This window comes from Cervus elaphus, chromosome 22, assembly GCF_910594005.1.
Source record: "Cervus elaphus chromosome 22, mCerEla1.1, whole genome shotgun sequence".
NCBI lineage: Eukaryota > Metazoa > Chordata > Mammalia > Artiodactyla > Cervidae > Cervus > Cervus elaphus.
In genome coordinates, this window is record NC_057836.1 from 48539469 (window position 1) to 48565732 (window position 26264).

General features: G+C 44.8%; 1 protein-coding gene across 3 annotated transcripts in view; it reads right to left on the reverse strand.

Moving 5' to 3' along the window:
* Window positions 1-26264, reverse strand: part of BTBD11 (BTB domain containing 11) — a 316336-nt gene that overhangs the window by 110242 nt on the left and 179830 nt on the right. For all 3 annotated transcript variants that reach the window (XM_043881244.1, XM_043881243.1, XM_043881245.1), the window contains exons 2-3: window positions 17935-18084; window positions 4595-4799 (exon numbers count right to left, since the gene is read on the reverse strand). In XM_043881244.1, the coding sequence (XP_043737179.1) occupies window positions 4595-4799; window positions 17935-18084 (355 nt within the window). The remainder of the gene's footprint in view (window positions 1-4594; window positions 4800-17934; window positions 18085-26264) is intronic.

Below are 26264 nucleotides of genomic sequence, written 5' to 3' on the forward strand. Positions count from 1 at the left end.
AGATTTTATACTGGCACTGAGCTTCTTCAAAACCCTACAATGAAAAATGAAACTATTCAAAACAAATGTAGCAACTCGAAAGCTATGCCCACATGAAAGAGGAAAATGGTATATGGAGACCTAGTTCCAGATACTCCAGCCAAGAAAGGCTCTTCTGACAAGCAGAGATGGTTTGAGGCACAAAACTATTTTTATTTCAGTCATCAAATATGTCTCAGACTTTCTGTTGGGCATGGATAAAAAGCACACAATATTCAGCTCCTGTTTTAGAAGAGACTATGATAAACATATAAGCACCGTCACCTTACTTGACTTTGCCAGCATAGATAGTGAAAGCAATGTTGTTTGATTTTGCGGAAAAGGAGACAGAGAGAAAGAGATAAAACAGCTCCAAATTAGGATGCTACCTCCCATTGAAAATGTCTGGTTAGTAAGTTTTGGTATGAAGCGGCTGTAAACATTTGACAGAAAACAGAGTCCTCTCTCCTCTGAAGCCCTTCCCTGTGTTTTCAGATGCTAGTAAATACCAAGCTCTATTCTAGCTCAGAATGGGAAGAAACAGCTTTTTGTCTAGAAGGAATCATACACAGGCTTCTTCAGGGACAACAATAGCATTTTAGAGCCAAAAAATAAAAAGAAGATGCATAATATCAGCTACTCTCGCAGGATAAGGGGAGCTCTCCTCCTTCTAAGCGTGGCACTGGATGTCTTAGCTACAATATCTAATTTATGGCTTACACCAGTCCCAAGAGGCTGGTCTTATTCTCATTCTCAGTGGAAGAGAAGAGTTTCAATAGGGGTGAGATGACTTGTTCAAGGTCCCAGAACTGGAAGAAGCAGAGCCTGGATCTGATTCCAAAAGTTGATCTGACTCCCAAATCCATACACTTTCCTGAGACCAAAGCGAACAGAACTTAAAAAATGGTGAGTTCATTGTGTTTTGTGTCGTCCCCTGAAAGTTCAACCAAGGAAGAATGGAAATATTGACATAAATGACTCCGACAAACTATAGGACATGTTCTCTCTACTGGGCTCTCCCTCACAGCTCATTCCTCTTTAAAACTTGCTCCAGAAAGTTTGCAACCCTTCGATGGTCTCCCTAGACTAATAGTCACTTCAACTACACTCTGAATTCTGAAAATAGACTCCAGAAGGGAAGATGGAAACTACATAACAGAAAATACAATGGGAGCCATGCAATGGTGTGGAGCTGGGGACAGGGAGTAGGTCACACGATGAGATTTATATTTTAGAGTTTCAGTTTGGTGGCCATGAGGATGGAGCTGATCAGAGAATATGAAGTGTCACACCCAGGGAGACCATTTAGAAATGCAATGCAGTGTCAGATGTGACTCAGCGACTGAACCAACAATGGCAATAAAGGGAACGAGGGCCTGGGCCGCGCGGTGTGGCAGCAATCTGGGGAGGGAGAGTTAGAATAGAAGTCCCAGCCTTTTTGGAACCAGGGGCTGGTTTCATGGAAGACGACTTTCCTGCAGACCAGGGGTGGGGGATGGTTTCAGGATGATTCTTCTAAGGAACGTGCACCCTAGGTCCCTCGCATGCACAGATCACAGTGGGATTTGCGGTCCTGTGAGAATCTACTGCTGCTGCTCACGTGACCAGAGGTGGGGCTCAGGCAGTAACGTGGGCAATGAGGATGGGCATTGGAGTAAACACAGGTGAAACTTTGTTCGCTTCTCCACCGCTCACCTCTTGCTGCACAACCCAGTTCCTAACAGGCCATGAATGTGGGAGTGGGGGCAGGGTTGGGGACCCCTGGATTAGAGGAACTGGAGATGGCACAGATAAAGCCTCAGGAAGACCTGCTGACTAGCTGGCTATAGGAAGGAGGGGAGGAAAGGAAGGAGTGTGGGGTGAGCCCCAGTTTTCTGATTGGTTTGACCAGGTTGATGGTGATGCCATTCTTGGAGACTGGGGAGGAAGGAGGAACAGTCGGTTTGAGGGGAAAGATGTTGGCCTTAGTTTTAAGGTGGTGGTGAACACTCCTGACAGAAATGTTCCATAGGCAGCTGGATCAATGGATTTGTCCATTCTTTCATCCTACACCTAATTATTGACTTTGTGATATATACCAGAGGTTGACTTTGGCATTAGGTACGGAGTGACAACCAAAACAGATGTGTTCTGTGTCCTCACAAAGCTCACAGGCTATAAACACACACACACACACACACACACACATACACACACACACACACACACACACACACACACACACACACACACACACACACACACACACACACACACACACACACACACACACACACACACACGCTGTGTTGGGCAGAAAAGGATAAGGTGTCCCGAGAAGATCCAGCCTGCCAGTGTGAGGCTTGGCAGTGAAACTGGAAGGCTGAGTTGCATAAGGTTCTGGCGCTCAGAGGTGGTGATGTCTAACTGGAGATACGAGGGGGTCATCTACATAGAGGCAGGAATTGAAGAGTGTGGGGAGGAGATGAATCAGAGGAACTACCCCATTCTATAGGCTTTTGGGGTGGGGCTGAAGACTAGATACCCCAAAGCTGAGACCAACGGCTTCCACCCTCCCAGCCATCATGATTCATACTCAGAACACAAAGCCTCGGTGTGTCTGACTGAGGCTGTTTTCTGCCTGGGGACCATGTTGCCACCTCTCCACTTTGGGTATGTTTGGCACATGAAAATATACACAGGGAACCACTGATTTGGCCTGGATACTGGCAGACGTGGCTAATCCCCTGATTAAGTTAATTCCAGACTGGCTTGAAATATTGATGCTAACTTGGGATTCTTTTTTTTTTTTTAACTTGGGATTCTTAAAAAAAAAAAAAAAAAAAGAGGCAATTTCTGTCTCACCCATGCTCTCTCCTCTTCTTTAACTGAAAGCCAAGTGACTTGGTTTAGGAGCCCAATTAAATCCAATCCATTCTGGCAGAATCAGAGCATCCAATGAACATTTCAAACCACTTGGAATCATTTAACAGAGAAAAAGTGCATTGAGCCCAAACTGGGAGCTGTTCAGCTATGTGTGGTAAGATCTCCAACATTTATAAAAGGGAATGTTTATGAAGCATTTACTACATGCTGGGCACTGTTCAATGCATTCAGTCTTCAAATAGCCCTATGAAGGATTTATTCTTATTTTATAGATGGTATAGATGAAGAAACTGAGGCACAGGGAGGTTAAAGGTACTTTTCCAAGATACTCTGGCTTTTAATTGGAAGAGCCTGGATTCGAACCTACAAGTCTGGATCACAGAGCCAGCTCTTTTAACCACTCAATAAACAGGGTCACTACTGTAGTGGTTACAGTGAAGAAGCCTGTGTACATTGGAGGATGGGCCTGATTTGTGAGATGCTGGGGGAGATGCGGGGCTTCCTGGGTGGCCCAGTGGGTAAAGAATCCGCCTACAATGCAGGAGACGCAGACATCCCCTGGTTGGGAAGATCATTGGAGGAGGGCAACTCTCTTTAGTATTCTTGCCTGAAGAATCCCATGGACAGAGGAGCCTGGTGGGCCACAGTCCATGGCGTCGCAAAGAGTCAGACATGAAAGAAGCGACTGAGCACCCACGCGTAGGGGAGATGAGCTTTTTGGACCTGTCCGCGTGGGAAGAGGGGATGCGTCCAGGCAGCCTTCTGGACTGATGGCATTTTGGATGCCTTGCCTCTGACAGGGTGAAACCATCCTCAGAAAATCCTGGGGTTTTCCAGGCAGAAGGGAACCTGGAAACCACTTGGTGTTGCTGCTGGTTTATGGACGGGGAGGTTGAGGCACAGGGGAGTGGACGGATGGTGCTGAGGAGCAGCAGAAGCTGGATCAGAGGGAGCTTCCTCTTCCAGGAAGCCCTCCCCTCCTTCTCTGCCAGGAGGATTCTGCCTCATGGGACTTGCTATACTGCCTCCTCCGCACCCGAGAAGCCCACTCCTGGCTGAGCAGGTGTTACAGTCTCCCTCTCAAGTCCCCAGGACAGCCAGGATGAAATGAAGACAGACATCTCCCACCCATAGGGCTGGCATCCCCCAAAGCTGCCTTCACAAGGAAGCCCCCTGGCCCTGCAGAAATCCTTATCTCTCCGGAATTTGAAGACCCACTCTTCTGACCCAGGCCACTTTTATCCCCAATTGGACCAGCCCTATGCAAACCCATTTCAAAGATCCCACTCAGGTCTCAGGGCTTCCCAGGTGGCGCTAGTGGTAAAGAACCCGCCTAACATTGCAGGAGACATAAGAGATGTTGGTTCAATCCCTGGGTCAGGAAGATCCCCTGGAGGAGGGCATGGCAATCCACTCTAGTATTTTTGCCTGGAGAATCCCCATGGACAGAGCAGCCTGGTGGGCTACAGTCCATGGGGTCGCAAGGAGTTAGACACGACTGAAGCGACTTAGCACGCACCTAGGTCTCAGATACTCCTCAGGGCACAAGATCCAACCTCCAGTGAGTTTCTGGAAACTGGGCAGCTCTGGCCCCTTGCACCCACAGCCCCACCCTTGCACCTCCTCAGAGGCAATACCCACCCACCACAAAGTGGTGTCGGCCCGAAGGGAGCTTCTCTGTCTGGCCATCCAAAGCCAACACATGTCTTACCTTTCCACCTGGAGGTTGACTTTGGAGGGCTCCACGTTGGGATTTTCCCATTCCATCTGCGGGCAGTGCATGAAATAGCAAAGGGTATACAGGGCCTCGGGCTCCCAGTAGAGCGCCCCCTGCTTGTGGTGCAGGGGGGTGCCATTGCCATGGTGCTTGGCATTGAGGGGCTGCAGGTGATGCATTGCTCGGGACACCAGGTCACCTGTGGACAGAAGTAAGATTTCAGATCCTTCAGGCAGCCAAGACTCACAGAGAAGAGATGCAGAGATGCTCATCTCGAGATTCCCTCATTCAATGGAAGTGGTCTCATCAGGCAGCGTGGGAAGTGTTTGTTCATTCACCACACACCTGTCAATGGCTTATCAGGTTTGGGGTGCTGCTTCAAGCATGGTGGGCTGCTACGATAACCCCAGTCCTGCCCTCTGGAACCCACAATTTCTAACAAGGCACAGAAAGCCCTTTGTACGTGTCTACTTCCAGCCTTCTGCATCTGGGACACACCCTCTGTCACATCCTCTGCCGTAACCAGTACTGCCTCTCTTGCAAGCACCAGAATGGACTATACTGTTTCTTTGCTCTGAGCCTGGGCATAAACTGTTATTCCCTCTATCTAGAACATTCTCTCTCTCCTCTTTTCCAGGCTAACTCCTGCTGATCATCCAGGTGTCAGCTTATATATTATATTCCAGGACACCGTTTGGGAATTTCCCCCACTCCCCTGTGTCAGATGCCACACTCTACTTCCTTTGTCACTCAGGACGCTGTGATACAGTATTCTCTTTGTCCGTCATTCCCAATGATAGCAACTCAGTCCGAAATGACACCTATTATGTGACAGCACAGTTAGAGCACTTTAGTTCATTGAGTTCTCATAACGCCCTATAAAGTAGGCACCTTTATAAACCCATTTTACAGATGAGGACACAGAGGCCCAAAGAGGTGAAATAACTTCTCCGCAGGGCAGAGCTATGAACAGCAGAAGGAGGATTTGAACCCCAGCACTCTGGCTCCAGAATCTATGCACTTAACCATGTTCCTTGAGGGGCACGTTTTACTTTTCTCAGCACTGGCAAACTCTGAGAACACTCTGGCCTTTCTCATGCTTTCTTAGAAGAAAACTAGCTTTCTCCTTCGTCAACCAAACCTGCATGCTCCCAGGTTGGCTGTGGAGAGAATATCTTCTTATGGGAGACTGGCTGGGCCTGAAGTTCTGACTTTGCTTGACTAAGATTGTGTTTCTCAAACGTGGGTTGCTTGTAAGCAACCTTCAGGAATGTAGTTGTATCCAAGCGCCACCTGTATCATTATTTACTTAATCTTTGATGGACTCGTTTTGTTTTTTGAATACATATATCTGAAAAAGAAACATTATGTCACTGCCATAAATGGGAAATCAGTATCCCTGGGGGTCACAATCCCCCAGGTCATTGTGAAAGTTAATTCAATAAAAAGAGTGTAATTAATTTATACCTGAATTCTGGTCCTACTTTCTTTTGTTACAAAGAGCAAGTGAGAGAGTTGTTAGGGGCTCATATCAAGTGGAGCCTTTCCTCTGAAAGCAATTAGAATGAAAATAGAATTGAAAAACGTCACTCCCATGACCAGTGTTATCTAAGACACTGCCCCTGTCCCTCTAGAAATCATCTCTTCCACAGTGGGAGGTGTTGCACACTTGGGGAGATGTTCCTTGAAGACATTTGTGATGGTGGATTTTGTGTGTCAGCTGGGCTAGGCTATGGTGCCCAGCTATCTGGTCAAACACTAGTCTAAATGTTGCTGTGATGCTATTTTTTTTTTTTTTTTTAGTTTTTTAAACTTATTTAAATATATGTTAAAAAATTTTTAGATGTTGTGTTGGTTTCTGCCATACGGCAATGCAAACCAGCTGTAATTATACATATATTCCTTCCCTCCCAGCCCTCCCTCCTCTCCCTGCATCCTGTCCCTCCAGGTCATCATAGAGAGCCAGACTGGTCTCTCTTGGGCTACATAGCAAATTCTCACCAGCTATTCATCTTCACTTGATAGTGTATGAATGTTGATGCTACTTTCTCCATTCATCCCACTCTCTCCTTCCCAAACTGTGCCTACAAGTCCATTCTCTACATGTGCATCTCCATTTCTCCCCTGCAAATAGGTTCATTAATATCCTTTTTCTAGAGTCCATATATATGCATTAATATAACTACATTTGTTTTTCTCTTTCTGACTTATTTGTGAAGCTATTTTTTTACATGCAATTAATATTTATATCAGTATATTATGAGTAAAGCAGATTACCCTCCAGAATGTGGGTGGGCCTCATCCAATCAGTTGAAGGGAAAAAATAGAGGAGACAAGACAGAGGCCCTTGGATAAGAAGGCTTTCTGTCTTCAGACTCATGACTGAAACATTAACTCCTAGAATTTAACCCTCCCTCTCCAGCCTAGCTCCTTGTGGGGGTCACGGACTGTCTCCCCCATTCCCCACCCCTCATTACCCAGCTGAAACCAGGCCTGCAGAGCCCATCAGTTCTCTGCCATCCAGCTGTACCTTTTCACAAGACACTTGTACCTAAAATCCAAACTTAGGGAAGTGAGGCTCAGTGAAAGGCAGGAGTTTCTTCTCTAAAGGCCCAAGGCCTGCCTTCTAGGTTCCCGTTTCTTGTCTGAGGGAGGGGCTACTTCCTCAAAAGAAGATTGATAAGAGGACTTTTCATCCCCTTTGTGGGAGCCGGACTATGGCGATAAGGTCTCAGCTGAGGGTGAAAACGGCAAATACTCCCCTTTCTCTTCCATGTCCATGACAGACATGCTTAATCAATCACAGAACTCTTATCCACTGAGTGGAGATGCAGCTTTAAAGTCCTTCTTGAGACAAAAGTCCAAGTGGTCACTATTTACTCTGATTGTCAAAGCAAAGAACACTTCCATGTTGCCAAAGTCCTCAGGTGTCATCAAGACGACCTAACCAGAGTACAATCCACTAAGCTTAATATCTGGACAGTAATGCAGGGGTTAAACAGACAGTAGTGAGGGGTTAAACTTCCCTACTCTTCTCTGCCGTCTGCTAAGCCTTAACCTAGAGTCTGACCCTCCTTCTCTCCATTTCCCACAGCAGGAGAATATATGCAAGAAACTAAAAAAAGAATCAGAGAAGGAAATTCACTTTTAGGGGTAGGTGGGCGGGGAAGATCTTAAGGGGACCTGTAAATGGAAAATGTGGAGTCCCATGACTCTATGTGAACAACAGCCCAGTTGTTGTTCATTGAGCATCTACTCTCTGCCAGGCACTGTGAAAAAGCACCTCACATGCATTGTCTCTAGTACTCACAAGGTTCTATAGGGTACTAGACCATTCAGGTATGAGCTAAATCAAATCCCTTACAATTATACAATGGAAGTGACAAACAGATTTAAGGGAATAGATCTGATAGACAGAGTGCCTGAAGAACTGTGGACGGAGATTGGTGACACTGTACAGAAGGCAGTGATCAAGACCATCCCCAAGAAAAAGAAATGCAAAAAGGTAAAATGGTTGTCTGAGGAGGCCTTACAAATAGCTGTGAAACGAAGAGAAGTGAAAAGCAAAGGAGAAAAGGAAAGATATTCTCATTTGAATGCAGAGTTCCAAAGAATAGCCAGGAGAAATAAGAAAGCCTTCCTCAGTGATCAATGCAAAGAAATAGAGGAAAACAACAGAATGGGAAAGACTAGAGATCTCTTCAAGAAAATTAGAGATACCAAGGGAACATTTCATGCAAAGATGGGCTCAATAAAGGACAGAAATGGTATGGACCTAACAGAAGCAGAAGATATTAAGAAGAGGTGGCAAGAATACACAGAAGAACTATACAAAAAAGATTTTCACGACCCAAATAACCATGGTTATTTGGGTGTCATCACTCACCTAGAGCCAGACATCCTGGAATGTAAAGTCAAGCGGGCCTTAGGAAGCATCACTAAGAACAAAGCTAGCGGAGGTGATGGAATTCCAGTTGAGCTATTTCAAATCCTAAAAGATGATGCTGTGAAAGTGCTGCACTCAATATGCCAGCAAATTTGGAAAACTCAGCAGTGGCCACAGGACTGGAAAAGGTCAGCTTTCATTCCAATCCCAAAGAAAGGCAATGCCAAAGAATGCTCAAACTACTGCACAATTGCATTCATCTCACACACTAGCAAAGTAATGCTCAAAATTCTCCAAGCCAGGCTTCAACAGTACGTGAACCGTGAACTTCCAGATGTTTAAGCTGGATTTAGAAAAGGCAGAGGAACCAGAGATCAAATTGCCAACATCTGTTGGATCATCAAAAAAGCAACAGTGTTCAAGAAAAACATCTACTTCTGTTTTATTGACTATGCCAAAGCCTTTGACTGTGTGGATCACAACAAACTGTGGAAAATTCTTCAAGAGATGGGAATACCAGACCACCTGACCTGCCTCCTGAGAAATCTGTATGCAGGTCAAGAAGCAATAGTTAGAACTGGACATGGAACAACAGACTGGTTCCAAACAGGGAAAGGAGTATGTCAAGGCTGTATATTGTCACCCTGCTTATTTAACTTATATTCAGAGTACATCATGAGAAATGTTGGACTGGAGGAAGCACAAGCTAGAATCAAGATTGCTGGGAGAAATATAAATAACCTCAGATATGCAGATGACACCACCCTTATAGCAGAAAGTGAAGAAGAACTAAAGAGCTTCTTGATAAAAGTGAAAGAGGAGAGTGAAAAAGTTGGCTTAAAACTCAACATTCAGAAAACTAAGATCATGGCATCTGGTCCCATCACTTCATGGCAAATAGATGGGGAAACAGTGGAAACAGTGACAGACTTAATTTTGGGGGGCTCCAAAATCACTGCAGATGGTGACTGCAGGCATGAAATTAAAAGACGCTTGCTCCTTGGAAGAAAAGCTATGGCCAATATAGACAACATATTAAAAAGCCAGAGGCATTACTTTGCCAACAAAGGTCCACCTAGTCAAAGCTATGGTTTTTCCAGTAGTCATGTATGGATGTGAGAGTTGGACTATAAAGAAAGCTGAGTGCTGAAGAATTGATGCTTTTGAATTGTGGTGTTGGAGAAGACTCTTGAGAGTCCCTTGGACAACAAGGAGATCCAATCAGTCCATCCTAAAGGAAATCGGCGAATATTCACTGGAAGGACTGATATTGAAGCTGAAACTCCAATATTTTGGCCACCTGATGCGAAGAATGGACTCATTTGAAAAGACCCTGATGCTGGGAAAGATTGAAGGCGGGATGAGAAGGAGATGATATAGGATGAGATGGTTGGATGGCATCACCGACTCAATGGACATGAGTTTGAGTAAACTCTGGGAATTGGTGATGGACAGGGAGGCCTGGCGTGCTGCAGTCCATGGGGTTGCAAAGAGTCAGACACGACTGAGCAACTGAACTGAACTACATTATTTTAGCTTTACTGCAGTGCTCCGCAAGCAGGGTGATTTTGCCTCCCAGGGGACATTTGGCAATATCGGGAGACATTTCTTGTGTCACATCCCGGGGACTATTACTGTACCTAGTTGGTAGAGGCTAGCGATGTTGCTAAACATCCTACAATGTTCAAATCAGTCCCCATAAGAAAGAATTTTGCCCAAGAGTCAATAATGCCCAGGTTAAGAAATCCTGTTTTAACAGATAAGGAAACCAAGGCTCAAGGTCACAAGGCAGAGACAAGATTCTAAACCTGGGTCTGTCTGACTCTAATGTCTGTGCTTGTCACCCTACACTGACCTAAGTCCTTTTTACAGAGACAGAACACTGCAGCCTGGGCCAGCTTCAAGTTCATGATGGGGCAATTTGGCATTGTGTAGCCAAGGTGTTAACAAATGCTCCTTTCCTTTGATTCAGTAATTCCATTTCTGGGACTCTGTCCCAAGGTTGGAATCCAAAATGCAGCAAAATCTTCATGCACAAGGATTTTTATCCAAAACCTTATTTACAGAGTCCAAAATTTGACAAAGAAACAAATGTTTGAAAATCAGAGCATGGTTAAGTAAACTCTGGTATGTGATAAAACTTACGCAGTTACTAAAAATGTTTACAGAGAGCTGCAATAAATGAAAAAAATATCTTTGTGTTAAAATGGTAAGTGGAAAAAAGGTGAAATTCAAAATTGCATACAGAGTGATCAGGATTATGTTATTAAAAATATGCACTGAGTAAATAACAGGGGGAAAAAAGCAAAACGTTGACCAAGGATTTCTCTGCCTAGAGGGATTGTGGGTATTCCCTTCCAACTTTTCTGTTATTTCTGAATTTTGAATTTTGGAATGTGCTTCTTGGTGTTATCAGAATAATAAGCTTAGCGAGGTGGTGTTTACTTTCTAGTACCTCCTATTTAGGGCCAGTCTGGGGTACATTCATCTTTCCCTTTGTCTTTCTTGAAAGTGCTCATAAAAAAGCTCAAAATAAGAAATATCAAAATCGGGTGGAGATGACAAGAGGATCCATGTTTTGGGGTCACACGTCACCCCTCCAGGTCCCCAAGACCCTGGGAAGGCTTGGGGAAGACCCTGGGAAGGACTAACTGTGTCCTCAGAGCATCATTCAGTTTGCCTTGCACTTCCAGGCTCCCTGCCTTTTCTCTTGCTGTTTTCTCACCTTACAGGAACCTCCCCTTCATCTTCTCAACTACTGAAGACTTTCAAGGCTGTGATCAAATGCCACTTCTTCCAGGGAGCCCTCCAGGATGCCCCCAGTCAGAATCAATTGCCCTTTACTCTGTGTACCTACAACGTCTGATGATAAAGTCTAACATGTTATGTGTTTAATTCAGACATGCTTTAAATGCCCATTCATCTGCTTCCCCTATTGAGCTTAATGGGCAGACACATGACTCAATCATTGCCCTGTTCCTGGAGGAGCAGTGTGTTTGGTGGTTAGGGACAAGCTTTCTGGAGTCAGACTCTGAGTCTGAGTCTCCAACCTGCCACTGACCAGCTGCATGATCTTGGGTGAGTTAACGTCTCTGTATTTGGGGATAATTATGTCCTTTGTGAACTTGTTGTGTGGATTAAACTGATAACATGTAGAGAGTACCCAGCATTGGTTTCTTCATTTGGAAAATGGAGATAATAACAGCACCTAATGAGGCGATCATATAAATCACTTAAAGCACTTGAAATAGGGTTGGGCACGTTCTAAATGTACAATAAGGATTCAGCATATATCTTTTACTTTGTATTGTCACCACCGTCGTCATCTTCATCATTAGCACCATTTTTTCCATCATCATGACCACCATTATCATCTTCATCATCATAACTATCTACATCACCATCAGCCATCATTGTCATCAGCCCAGTCTCTGGATCACAGGCCTAAAGGATGTCTCTGATGAGGGTTGGTCATGGGAGATGAAATTGGCATGGGGATTCTACAATCACTAGCTCCACTTCAAATCCCACTCTATGTATATGCTATCTGCTGCTTCCCCGTCAGCTTCATTCATGAACCCAAAGCAACAAACCCTCTTGTCACTAGCTACACTGAGTTTGGGTGGCTAGAGTTTGGTTCTAGGAACCTACTTGAGAATCCGCTTATAATCAGGTTTCCCAAATGTCAGTCATTTGAGAATCAGCATCATGAATTCTCACATATCTGTGTGCTGCAGGTCAAATTTATTTACTTAACATTTTTCTTTAAATTGGCTCCTTCTTTCACACAATATATTCATTGAAAAAGGAAAGTTTATATCAGTGTCATAAAAGGAAAAGCAATATTTTTCTAGTACCCATAAAAAATTCATGGCAATTAAAAATAGAAAGTGTTCTCTGTACTACCTGCGATCTCCCTTGCTACCCTTTGGGAAACAGCTCTGCCTTCTAGACTCAGGTTATCAGTGCAGTTCCCTCTAAGCTGTCTTCCTGCAGGCCACTGTGATCACCCCGAGACAAAGGACTGCATATTCCAACATGGGTTCCTTTCGCCTAAACCTGCACTGTGACAGCACCTTCAATTCCTTCCCTGCTGTTCATCCACAGTCAGCTACCACTTTCTATGATATGTTTTCAGAACCTCCCACAACCCTGGGCTAGGAGGTATCATCACTCTCTTTTCAGAGATGGTAAAACTGGGGATCAGAGTGATCAAGTTACTTGACCTAGGTCACACAGCACAGATGAGGAAATCAAGGCACTCTCCAGCATCATAAACCGTGGTTTAACTTGCCTCCAAAATTTTCTTGGGCTCCAAAATCACTGCAAATGGTGATTGCAGTCATGAAATTAAAAGATGCTTATTCCTTGCTTCTGAAGAATTGATGGTTTTGAACTGTGGTGTTGGAGAAGACTCTTCAGAGTCCCTTGGACTGCAAGGAGATCAAACTAGTCAATCCTAAAGGAAATCAGTCCTGGATATTCATTGGAAGGACTGATGCCGAAGCTGAAATTCCAATACTTTGGCCACCTGATGCGAAGAACTGACTCATTGGAAAAGACCCTGATGCTGGAAGGATTGAAGGCAGGAGGAGAAAGGGACAACAGAGGGTGAGATGATTGGGCACCACCAACTCGATGGGCATGAGTTTGAGCAAGTTCTGGGAGTTGGTGATGGACTGGGAAGCCCTGCATGCTGCAGTCCATGGGGTTACAGAGTCGGACATGACTGAGCGACTGAACAAAGCCAACTCATTCCCTATTTTATAGATGAGGAAATTGAGGCACAGAAAGGTTAAGGCCAGTGACACTTTACCATAGAAAAGGGTCACAGGTGCATTCTAGTGGCCAGAGGCAGCAGGGCCTTATGAAGAGACCCCATTTCCCCATTTACATTTGAGAGCCCCCTTGTCCAAGCAATGAGGGCTTTTTTTTCCCCCCTGAGGAGAGACAACCCAGAAACCCTTTTTATGCACAGTTGTAAATTAATGGTCCTGTTTCAAGGAACACATTGAGTGGGAACAGCAAGTTCACAGTTTAGTGTAAAAAGAAAACAGAAAGAGGCATTTTTCAATGAAGCCCTCATTTTTTTCCCCTTTAAAGAACAGAAAGCAATTACTCTACTTAATAGCTGTCCAATGCAGGTTAATTGGGAGCTTGGGGGCAAGGCAAGGAACATTGGGCAGAAGAGCTGCAACAAGGTCTTGGAGGACACAAATATGGGATGGATGGGACCAAACGTAGAGTCAAGTTAATTCAAAAATGAGCACAGCCAGGGCCTCTGCTTTCCCTGGAGATGGGATGGACTGATCCAGTTCAGGTAAGGAGGCCTGGTCTGCCCACTGGACTCTAAGTACTGTCTTGCTAATTTCCTAGGGCTCATGGTTAAGAATCACCAGCCTGTGTCAGTTTGGGGACCTTTGTGATCTCCTGATTGAGCTTCTCACTCAAATAATGTGAGTGGCTCAGTTCAGCTGGTAAAGAATCTGCCTGCAATGTGGGAGACCTGGGTTCGATCCCTGGGTTGGGAAGATCCCCTGGAGAAGGGAAAGGCTACCCACTCCAATGTTCTGGCCTGGAGAATTCCAAGGACTACAGTTCATGGGGTCGCAAAGACTGAGCTACTTTCATTTTCACTTTCAAATAATTTGACATACAGAGATTCCAGTTCCAGCTCTCTGAGTTCAAAATTCAATTCAATAGAACACAAAATATTTGACAAGAATTTCATTGAGTTCCCCTCCCCTGTAGCATTTTCTTCAGCTTTTGTTTCATAGACTAGTGCACTGTGGGTCATTCGTGTATTCATTGGACATTCAACAGATATTTCCCAAGCTAAGGGCAATATGTCAGGTGCTTAGAATGCAGAACTCAACTGGACCCAGCATATAAAGCAGAAAAAGAAAAGATGATTTGAAATGGGACTCTGCCACTTATGAGCTGTGTGGCTTTTGGCAAAACATTTATCCTTCCAAGTCTTAGTTTTCTTATCTATAAAATGAGAATAATAATACCTTTCATGTGCTTAAAGCAGTTGGCACACAGTAGGTGGTCTGGAAATAGTGGATGTATTTTTGCCCCAAGCCATAACATCACCACTATACATTGCCACTGAAGAAGGCAGTTTGGGGTTTTAATATCATGCCCTGAGGATAGAAGCAGGGCGTATACAGGGAGAAGTCTCAGCAGGCAAGGGCAGGGTGAGAGGGGTGGGGAAGTTGGGGTGGGTCTACCGTCATCTACCTGCTGGTGAAATACTTGGTAACCTTTGTGAATTTTCACATCTCCAATTTAGTTTTCAGGACAGCACTCATAATACCTGGTACAGAGCAAACTAGATCCTCAGACCTGGAAGAACAAAGGTCTGACTAACGTTCTGATATAATAGAGGCAGATACAGTTCACCCATATCACCTAGGAATGCCCAGGCTTCCCCCAGAGACAGGGAGTCATGTCTAGTGATGAAAGCTCTGCCTGGAGAACTGGATTCAATTTCAAGTCAACAACTCACAGGTGTGGCTAATCTTAGACAAGTTATTTATCCCCTTCTTACCTTCATTCCCACATCTATGTGGATAATAATGGTTACATTGGAAGTAGCCCATGTAGATTTTTCATAGATCCCTAGGTCAACATCTATTATTGTTGGCTATTAAGAAGGCAATAGTCAGGGGCTCTGCCCTCAACCCCGAGCAGCCCGATTCAAGAAGAGCAGGGACAGCTGGGAACAAACTCTCTCCATCCCGCCATTGCTGGAACAACAGTGGTTTCTGGAATCCGTATGGGCAGAGTAACCTTTGAATATGAAGAACAGCTCTCTATGTACACAGACAGGGCAAGGCTGTATTGATTCAGACCATAGAGCAAGTCAGTCTAAATTACAGTCAGATCAGAAAAGAAGGCAATTTTATTACTTTCCGTCGCCGACATGGCTTATCAACATGCTTCTGCACACACATTCAATGGGGCTGACTTAATGAACGGAGGGAACCTATTCATAATTAGCAGCACCTATTTGTGTGCCAACAATTCATATGCGAAAGTCAATATTCAGCGGCAACGACAGCATTTAATTTACAGAGCACATTGTTCTTAAAAACAATTTACGTGACGAGCTGCTCCTGTGGACTGCCTGCTTAGGTGAAGTGCAGATTTGTTTAGCAAATCCTTTCCTTCAAGAGAAGCACTGGAATTGAGCAGAGCTCCAGCCCAGGTGCTAGGAGGGGCCCTTAAAATACTTCAGGACAAACCTTTGAGGCCCCAGAGGAGAACATGTGGGGGCCTCCTCCCAGGTGGCACCCGTGTAGACATGATCCAACCCTGTAGCCAGAATCGGCCTTTCCAAGGTCATGGGCATGTCCTGGAAATTGGTGGAGTCCCAAACAACATGGCATTTCTTCTTTGAGATGTTTCCCCAGGGGATCTGCTTGGACCAGCTACATCTGAATCTCTGGGGGGCTGTTAAAATGTAGACCTTTCCTTATCCCGTTCCAACTGTTGCAGATATCTCAAAATATCATTCACACACATTACCACCTCAAAATAATAGGTCATCAGAGTGGCTGCTAGATCTTGTTTTATAATGTTCTAATAAAAAACATATGATGACTATATCACAGTTTAGCTAAAATATATTGGTAACTGTCTTTTAATATGGTTAGCTTCCTTTATAAACTGGTACACTTTATTTCATGCATTTAAAAGTACTGTTCTAAGGCAGGGTCCACAGAATCCTTAAGTTTAAGAACAATCATATAACTGACCAGTGGCTGGAAGACTCTGTAATCAGAGGCATCTCACGACTTTGGGGGTTTGATGGGAATGGAAGCACCATTTCCAAATTCAGGTGCCAAGAAAGTAGCTCTAGTGACCATAAGGAGCCCCTTCAGCTCGAATCAGCGACTGCTTCCCTTTGCACAGGTGCGAGCCATATACTCAAGGTAGGATGACTGTCCTGGGTATACAGGGAATTCTTGGGAAGAGGCACAAGTTGCTTTATGAGTCCTGAAGTCTTTTATCATTCAGAATTTTCTAGAATTTCACACTACCTCATACTTTAACATACTCTAGCGTTTCTATGATCATTACTCTAGTTCCATCTGGAGCTAACGCACGACTGTGTCATTTGACGATCAATTGGATCATAAGCAAATACAGTTTTATATTTCTCTGGTTGGCCAGACTCAGCCCAGACCTGAATTAGAGGGTGTAGAAGCATAGCAATCATTACTTAAACTTGGGACACCCCAGCCTTCTTCTCTCCACCTTTCTGCCCCTTCTCTCTCCCTCTTCCTGTCTCTCTCTGTCTGTCTCTCCCTGTTTTCATATTTCCCAAGGACTGACTATGAGCCAAGCAGTATTCGTGGTGTTGAGGTTACAACAGTGAACAAAATAAATACCTCTTCTCTCTGTGAGAAAATATTCTAACAGCAGGAAACAGACAATTAAAAAAATTAATGAGTCAACTATTGAGGGTGTCTGGGGGAAGGAGGGAGGGGAATGACTGCTAATGGCTCTCAGGTTTCTTGTTGGGGTGATGAAAATGTCCTAAAATTGATTGCGGTTATGGTTGCATAACTTGGAACACACTAAAAGCCATTGAATGATGATGCACTTTTAAGTAGGTGAACAGGATAGGAATTATATCTCAGTGGACTTGTTACTGAAAAACAAAAAGAAATACTGCGCATGTCATAGGGTAATAGCTGGGGAGAAAGGTAGAGCAGTGAAGAGGGATCAGGGTTCTCAGGGTGTTATAATTTTAAATAGAGTGGCCAGGGAAAACTTCATTAAGGGGTAACATCTGGGTGAGACTTGAAGGTAATGAGGAAATAAGCCATGTGGCTATCTGGAGGATGAGAGTGGTTTAGGCAGAGGGAACAGTGTGTGCAAAGGCCCTGACGTATGTCTGCTACGTTCAAGGAACAACAGTCACCAGTGTGACTGAGTTCAGCAGGCCTGGGGAGGAAGTGGAGGAAGATGTCTGAGGGATGCAGGTGGGGAGCCTGGATGCAATTTTGAGGATTTTGGCTTTTCCTGTGGATCAGATGGGGAGCCAGTGGAGGATTCTGAACAGACGTGGTCCCGTTGTGGAAATCAACAGTCTTTACAGCATTTACCGTGTGCCAGGGACTGCAGAGACCTCCCAGGTGGGTGTCAGCTTGCTGAGTCACCGCAACTACATTCTAAGTGAAGTATTACCATATTCTCTGTTTTATAGAAAAGGAAATGGAGGCTTAGAAAAGGGTGGGAGGCTGACCTCCATCAGAAGCAGTCTTTACCAGTCTACCTGACTCCAGAGCACTTGCCTTCACCACGGCCATCAACACTGATCTGTGTACACAGCAGGTGCTTAATAAAAGGAGTCACCGGATTGGTTACAGAGCACTGCCCTGAGCACAGTCAGCCCCTTGGGCACAGAGTAGGGAGGGAACCAGCATCCACTTACTCAGTTCTGCGATGCTGCCGACGCGGGTGGCCAGCAAGGATTGCTCGATGGTCCTCAGCTCGGACTGGCTAAACATGGGCAGCTCTCCCGGCTTGCTGGTCCGCTGCGGGTCCCGGTGAAGGTTCAGGCTGTCTGGCAGGCAGAGCACTCCTGCAGGTGGTGGGAACAGAGGGTGAAAGGAAAACAGATTGTTATTTTTCTGCTACCCAAAGGAGGGGTGCAAAACCCCTCAAACCCCACACACAGCCTCAAACCACACCAGAGTTGGTACCGCAAAGGAAATATGGGAACCAAGGCTCTGCATCCTCTAGGAAATGATGTCTAGGTCTTTCCAAAGGTCTCCTGCTGATTAACAAACATTCATCTGTATGCGCACATGCCCAAAGGACACAGAAGAAAATCATTTCCTCAGAGCTGACAGGGACCCCACCTGCGCAGAGACACCTCTTGAGAACTCAGTGGTCATGGTCCCACCAGCCTTCCTGAGGCAGCTGCCACCCCAAGCGCCCTGCAGGACATCTCTCCTGGCAGTCCTCTGACGGCTTGCTTTACTTCCCCAGCAAATTCCACTCTGGGTGGTTGGGCTGTTATCTGTCAGACAAAGCTCTGACTTTCTCCATAGAGCTGTATTTCAGGAGCTAAAAAGCCCCCATGGGCTTTTGTAACTTGTATGGTGAATACCCCTGGGAGATCCCTGGAATCCAATTATTTTCATCCCGTCCTTTCCACTCCATGAACATTTAGTGAGAACCTGAGAACTCACTTCGATTGACTGTTCAGAACTAGTCACTGTTCCTGTCATCGCCACAACCTCCATAGGCAGAGTGTGCTCTCTCGCTCCTTGACTTTGGGTTTCACGAACTTTGGCTAAAGGTATGTTAAGAGATATGATGGAACCAAACGTCGGAAAAGCACCTGTGCAGTTGAACTTGCTCTTTTGCATTTTTGCACTGTCATGAGAAAAACACACCCTGCTTAGCCTGCTGGTGTAAGGAAGGTGAGAGACCCATAGAGCCGATCCAGTACAATCTGTAGCTTGGAGCTGCCCCACAAAAGCAAGTGTTAATTTAATATGCCATTGAGATACCCAGGGTTGTTCGTTACTCAGTATTATTATGGGGATGACTAGCAGATACACCTACTGTACGTCAATCACGGAGGAGACAATGAGTGAGGCAGGCATGTGCTGTGCTGCCTTAGGGACTGAGGATATGCTGATGGACAGGATACACCTACTCCCGTTCTCAATGGGCTCACAGTCTAAGTGAAGGAGATGGACTAGTACACACGTAACCACAAAGCCATGCAATACATGCTCTACGGTAGGAGAAGATGAGAAGATTAGCAGGGACCTGAACAAAAGCAGTTGTCAATAAGTAGGAAGCATTTACTGAGTACCTACAGTAGTCCTAAATCTGCTAGGCATTTTGGAGATGCAAAAGAAGCCGAAGATGTATTCAAGAATAAACTCACTGGCGAAACAAGACTGCCAATGACAAAACAGCTGGAGTCCAGTGAAGCAGTATCAGCACACAGGTGCTGAATTATTTAAGCCAACTGTCAGGGCGAGGGGACAGACAGAAGGCAAAGGTCAAAATTCAAGTCCACTGCTCGCCCTGTTTGAACCACAGAAGCCCAGCAGACAAAGGCTCCTCCTTTGAAGACACACCTCTCCTGCCCCCTGCTGCATAATCAGTGGCTCCAGCCACACTGCCCTAGTCACTGGTCTTGAATATTTTACCTTCATACCTAATAGGCTGACACAGTGGAGAAGGCAACCAGAACAGATTTTTTTGAGTAATAAATAAATGGATAAACAGTGCAAATGACCATTAGCGTTTAATGTTCATATAATCAGGAAACTGGTCAAATGAATTTCTGAGATTGTTTTCTAACTATTGTTTTTCAAAAACCCTGGACTCAATAAGAATATACTTTACATCACAACCCAGTACACACAGCCTTCACAGGTAGCTCCATGGTAAAGAATCTGCCTGCCAAGCAGGAGATGTGGGTTCAATCCCTGGGTCAGGAAGACCCCCCTGGAGAAGGAAATGGCAACCCACTCCAGTATTCTTGCTTGAAAATCCCATGAACAGAGGCGCTTGGTGGGCTACAGTCCACGGGGTCACAAAAGGGTCAGATACAACTCAGCGACTACACCACCACCACCACCACTACTACACACGCTTTTCATGTTTTCCATGAAACAAAGTCATGGAAAATAATATTGATCCTTACTATGTACGAGGCATGCTCCATTTTTTCCCTCTTCACTTCGTTTCTATCTTACCAATAAAAAATGCTGAGTGTGGCACCAAAAGTGATTTCATGGCCCACTAGTGGGTCATGACTGGCAGTTTGAAAAACTCTGTGAGCCAGGCTGGTTCACACCTTGGCATTAACTGGACAATACAGATTGATGATTTACTGGATACTACTTGGCACTGGGCTGGGCTCCACATTGGCTGTAGAGAAGGCTGAGAGGTGATCCCCGCACTTCACGGACCCTCAGCTTTTCAGGAAAGGCGAAATTTCTTCACAGAAATGCTCATCATGTCAGGCCAGCCTCCTGCCTGTCCTTTTCCCTTAATACCTGAGTCATCCCCCGATCACCCCAGGCAGGGACGCCCTGAGTCATCCTTGCTTCCTCCTCTTTGCTCACCTGCCCAGACATTTGGTCAGAGGTCAAGTCAAGTAGCCGTTGCCATGGCAATGAATGCTGGGCCAACCCTTCCTCTGATGCCTCTGAAGTTCCTGACTCTAATTCAGAGATTTACCACTCTTAAAAGTGCACATGGCAAATGATAGCAGGTGACCACGATCCAGGGGGACAAGTGACCCAAGGTTCAGGGGATGAGGCCCTCTGCTGGGGGAGGGGGTAGCAGTCAGGGGGCTTCACAGTAAAGTGGACCGGGGAGTGAGCCGGAACTGTCAGGGAGGATGACGTTCTCTAGTGAACAATACAAAAGGCCCTGACATGTACTCACAGGTTTGCTTTCTTGGTAACTGCATTATACACAGCAAGTTCTTATCCCAGGCTGGCATCTGAAACATTGCTTCACACATGGGTTGAGGCACAAGCAAATGTGCCTCAAATGTGACTCCAGACTTGGAATCTGGAACCCAGAGCACCAGTCTTGGCTCTACCACTTCCTAGCCATGTTTAACCTTGGGCAGGCCAGAGAACCTCTCTGGACCTCAGTTTCCTCTTCTGTGAAATGGGAGTGATAAGAATAGCCTCACCTCCCTCATGGCACTGCTGAGGGTGGTGGATGAAATGAGACTGTGTGTACTAAACTACTTTGCACATGCTGAGCAATAGTACATGCCTGACATATGTTAATTGAGATGAAAATCGGTCAAAGTGTATAAACGCAGCTTTGAACTGCTTTATGCTTCATCGTGAGAATAAATAATTTCCCTCAGAATTATTCATCCTTCTTTTAGAGGGTTATGAAATTTAAATGTGAAAATATAATTATTCAAAGAAGCTTTGAAAGCTAGAGTACTAGGATTTGAGAAATCTATAATTGATCTATTATGCAAAGATTATATACCAGGGTTTTCCTTTTTTTTTTTCTTTTGTTTTGATGACTCTATATGGGGTACACACATAAACTAGAGTCATTTTTTTGTGTATAAAAATCAACTAGGTCATTAAGAAGGTCCCAGCTGCATATTTTAGTGTCAGATACAGGCTTGAGTGTTTTGGAGTACTCATTAATTTCTGTTGTTGGAGCCAAGGACAGCCACAGCGTGGTGACTGACCCAAGTTTCAAAACAGGGGAGACCTAAGGTTCAAACATGACTTTGGACCTAAAGGAATATGGTCACCTTGGAGAGCAGGTGACCATTAGGGAGCGTCTACTATGCTGAAGGTGTCACCGTCTTACTGAAATCTATCACGGTGGGGTAGGTTATACATTTGTCTAAGGAGAAATCCATTCACATTTTCAAAGGGATTGGCAAGTACTAAAAGATGATGCACCAGTGCCTTTGAATGTCCACGTTTCCAGCCATAACCAACCTGGGACTGACTAACCAGGGGAGGCCAGAGGCCAGAGACAGGCTTCCGTCCTGCCCCGGTCCACTGGGCAACCTAGACGAAGCGTTTCCCAGACTTTCAGTCGGCTTCCGTGTCTGCAAAGAGGGCTTAAACTATCCACATCATCAGTTTATTGTGTTGATTAAAGAAAAGAAATATTTAAGGCCTCCAACCGATAGCAAGTGTCTACTGGATGGCCTCTTCCACAATGTGCTGCCTTGTTTATCTAATGTCTGGATTCAAATAGTCTTGCAGATCATCCTTCCACAATCCTGTGTGACTGGAGACAGACAACTTTTTGGTTAGGTCATTTAGGATAGAAAATATGAGAACCACTCCTCTGGGTGGGCCCCTGAACCAACCACATCTGGCATTCTGTCTCTGCTGGGGGTGATGCGGGCAGTTCTGCCTCCCTGAATGCCTACCTTCCTATAGGATGGTTCCTTGGCAAATACAACACCCTGCCATCCTTTCCCTCCACTCAGCTCTTCTCTGTGTCTCCATTCTATCAATGGATCAGGATGCTATTTACCCACCAAGAGAAAACCAAATAAGACAACCGTCAGCACTCATTCATTCTCCCCTTGATGTGATGATGGTGATGGGAGACAAGGGGGCTCCACAACCCATCCTGGGCCCAGGTTTGGGTTCTGCCTTGTCTGTCTCTGGCTATGAGAAGGAGACAGACTGTCCTGTGTCCTGCCTGCCAAGCTAAGCCTCGTTTTCTGCTAGGTTGTCCCCAGAATTTAAAGTGGAGGGCCCTGGCACCAGTCCCAGCTTTAAGAAACGGGAAGAAAGCAGCTGGGGTGCAGCACTCCAGCCCTCAAACTGGCCCTGGACAGACCTGGCTGGGTTCAGATTCCTGCCTCACCATCTCCCAGCTGTGAGGCCTGGGGCTTGCGACTGGGCTCCTCTGAGCCTCTGCTTCTCCCTCTGAAACTTGTTTGATGCCATCTACCTCCTAGTGTGCTTGGGAGGCCGTAATGGGATAATCTACATGGACAACCTGTCACAGAGAAGGGGGTCGATAAATGTTTGTTAATAATCCAAGTGAAGTTCTTTGAAGGGAAAGATTTAGGAATTCAATAACACGCTGCTAGAGGGCTTTCTTCTACTGTTTAATTTATTAAGAAATAAGGTAGGAAGTTATCAGATTTTTAAAAATGCTTGCACAATCGGCTTGGAAACTCCTTTTTAAGAAATTTGGCAGTGGGAAACAAATTCAGGGCTGGCTTGGTGAGCACATACATCTGTGAGAGGCATGCCATATTCCAGTTAGGATACATCCAGACCACAGTTCATTATTCTCCCATCATGAATTATAGTCAATGGGAAAAGCTCTTAGGAAGTCTGAAGCTAAACCATCAGAAGAAATAAGAGGTAGAAAACACAAAGATGGAGAATTTTCAGAAATGAGTTCAATAACATGCTGGTCCTTGGCAGCTGAAGTGCCCAGGGAGAATAAGCATGCCGGCCTTAAAACATGAAGATATCTGTAGAACTACCATATGACCCAGCAATCCCACTACTGGACATACACCCTGAAAGTGTTAGTCGCTCAGTCGTGTCCCACTCTTTGCAACCTCATGGACTGTAGCCCACAAGGTTCCTCTCTCCATGGGATTTTCCAGGCATGAATACTGGAGTGGGTTGCCATTTCCTCCTCCAGAGGATCTTCCCGACCCAGGGCTCAAACTCACATCTCCATTGTCTCCTGTGTTGCAGGCAGATTCTTTACCCACTAAGCCATTGAAAACCATAATTCAAAAGGACACATGTACATCAGTGTTCATTGTAGCAGTATTTACAATAGTCATAGAAACAACCTCAATAACCAAAAACAGATGAATGGATAAAAAAGATGTGGTGCATATATATATTGGAATATAACTCAGCCATTAAAAGGAATGAAACTGAGTCATCTGCAGAAATGTGGATGGACCTAGGGTTTGTCATACAAAGTGAAATAAGTCGGAAAGAGAAAAACAAATGTCGTATATTAAAGCATATATGTGGAATCTAGAAACACGGTACAGATGAACCTATCTGCAGGGCAGGAACAGAGACACAGACGTAGAGACGGACATGTGGACACAGCGTGGGGAAGGGGAGGCTAGGGTAAACTGAGAGGTTGGAATTTTACTGTGCATAAAATATGTAACAACTAGTGGGAATCTGCTATATAACACAGAGAGCTCTGCTCAATGCTCTGTGAAGACCTAGATGGGTGGGATGGGGGTGGGCAGGAGGCAAGTACAAGAGAGAGGGGATGTATGTACACATATAGCTGATTCACATCACTGTACAGCAGGAGTTAACACAACATTGTAGAGCAATTATACTCCAATAAGAGACAAAATAAAAATACACAGATCCTCTCCTTAAGAAATTCATAATCTAGTGGGATAAGTACACACACTTATGAGTGTACTTATGTGCAGGGGCTGTAAGAGAAGCTCGTACATGCTCCACTAATGGCACAAGTAGCAATGGGATATTCTACCTGAGTGGCGTTGACAGGAAAGGATTCACAGATGAATTGTCCTAGGATCACTAGGACAGTACCAAAAGATGCAGTGAGGTTTCCTAGGTGAATGGCATGGGCTGTGGGGAAGAGAAAGGTGTAGGAAAGGGCAAAACACAGGGAGCAGCAAAAGCCGAAGCACAGAGGCAAGAAAACTGATGTGCTGAAGGGGCTGTCATATGCTCTTTTTATACATTATTGGATCTGATGTGCAAATATTTTGTTCAAGATTGTTGCATCTATGTTCACAAGAGATATGCATCTGTAGTTTTCCTGTAGTATTGTTGTCTGGTTTTGGTATTTAGAGTAATGCTAGGCTCATCGAATGCACAGAATGAGTTAGGAAGGATTCCTTTTGCTTTCGTTTTCTGAAAGGGGTTGTTTTGTTGTGGTCAGTCGCTCAGTCGTACCTGACTCAAACCAAAGCTGGTTCTTTGAAAAGATCGATAAAATTGATGAGCCACTAGCCAGGCTAACTAAGAACAAAAAGAGAAATGACTGAAATGAAGAAGGAAACATCACTATAAATCCCATGGACATTAAAAAAAAATATAAAGAAATACTGTGAAAAACTTGGTGCTCATGAATTTGATAACTTAGGTGAAATGTACCAATTCCTTGAGAGACTTAATCTCCCAAGACTCACAACAAGAAGAAATCAACAATCTGGGGAATTCGCTGGTGGTCTAGTAGTTAACATTTTCTCACTGCCAAGGGCTCTGGTTCAATCTCTGGTCGGGGAACTAAGATCCCACAAGCCATGCAGCACAGCCAAAAAAAAGCAATAGACAATCTGAATAGGCCTATATCTATTAAAGAAATTGAATCAACAACTGATAACCTTTAAAAACAGAAAGCATCAGGCCCAGGTAGTGAATTCTACCCAACATTTAAGGAAGAAATTTTACCAGTTCTCTATAACCACTTTGGGCTTCCCTGGTGGCTCAGTGGTAAAGAGCCCCCATCCACCTGCAGAGTGGAAGACTTGGGTTCGATCCCTGGGTCAGGAAGATCCCCTGGAGGAGGAAATGGCAACCCACTCTAGTGCTCTTGCCTGGAAAGTTCCATGGGCAGAGGAGCCTGGTCGGTTGTAGTCCATGAGGTGGCAAAGAGTCAGGTACTTCTCTTGAGATTTTTTTCCTTTGGCCCAAGTGATATTCAGAAGTGTGTTGCTTAACCTCCAAGTGTTTGGAATTTTCCAGCTATCTTTCTCTTATTAACATCTAGTTTAATCCTGTTGAGGTCTGAGAACAGACATTGTAAAATTTCTATTCTTTTGAAGTTGTTAAGGTGTGTTTCATGCCTCAGAATGTGGTCTATCTTGGTGAATGTTCCATGTGAGCTTGAGAAGGATGCTTTTGACGTTGAATGAAGTAGTCTATAGATGTCCATTATGTCCAATTGATTGAAGGTGCTGAGTTCAACTCTGTCCTTACTCATTTTCTACCTGTTGGATCTGTCATATTTGATAGAGGAATGTTAGTCTCCAACAATCAAAGTGGATTTATCTATTTCTCCTTTCAGTCCTATCAGTTTTTGCCTTTTCTTATTACAAGGTATGTTGAAGTTATTTCAAGCTGCTTCATTCCCAGATTAATTTAAATTCTGAATCATTAAGTACCTGAATATGGTTTAGTTAGTGCAGGTGATCACGTTAGAAAAAGAAGAAAGGAACTGATAGACAGCAGGAATGATAAGGCAGTATATATCCATTTAAGAGACCTCCTGGATTTATTTTGAATATACAGCATGTGCCCT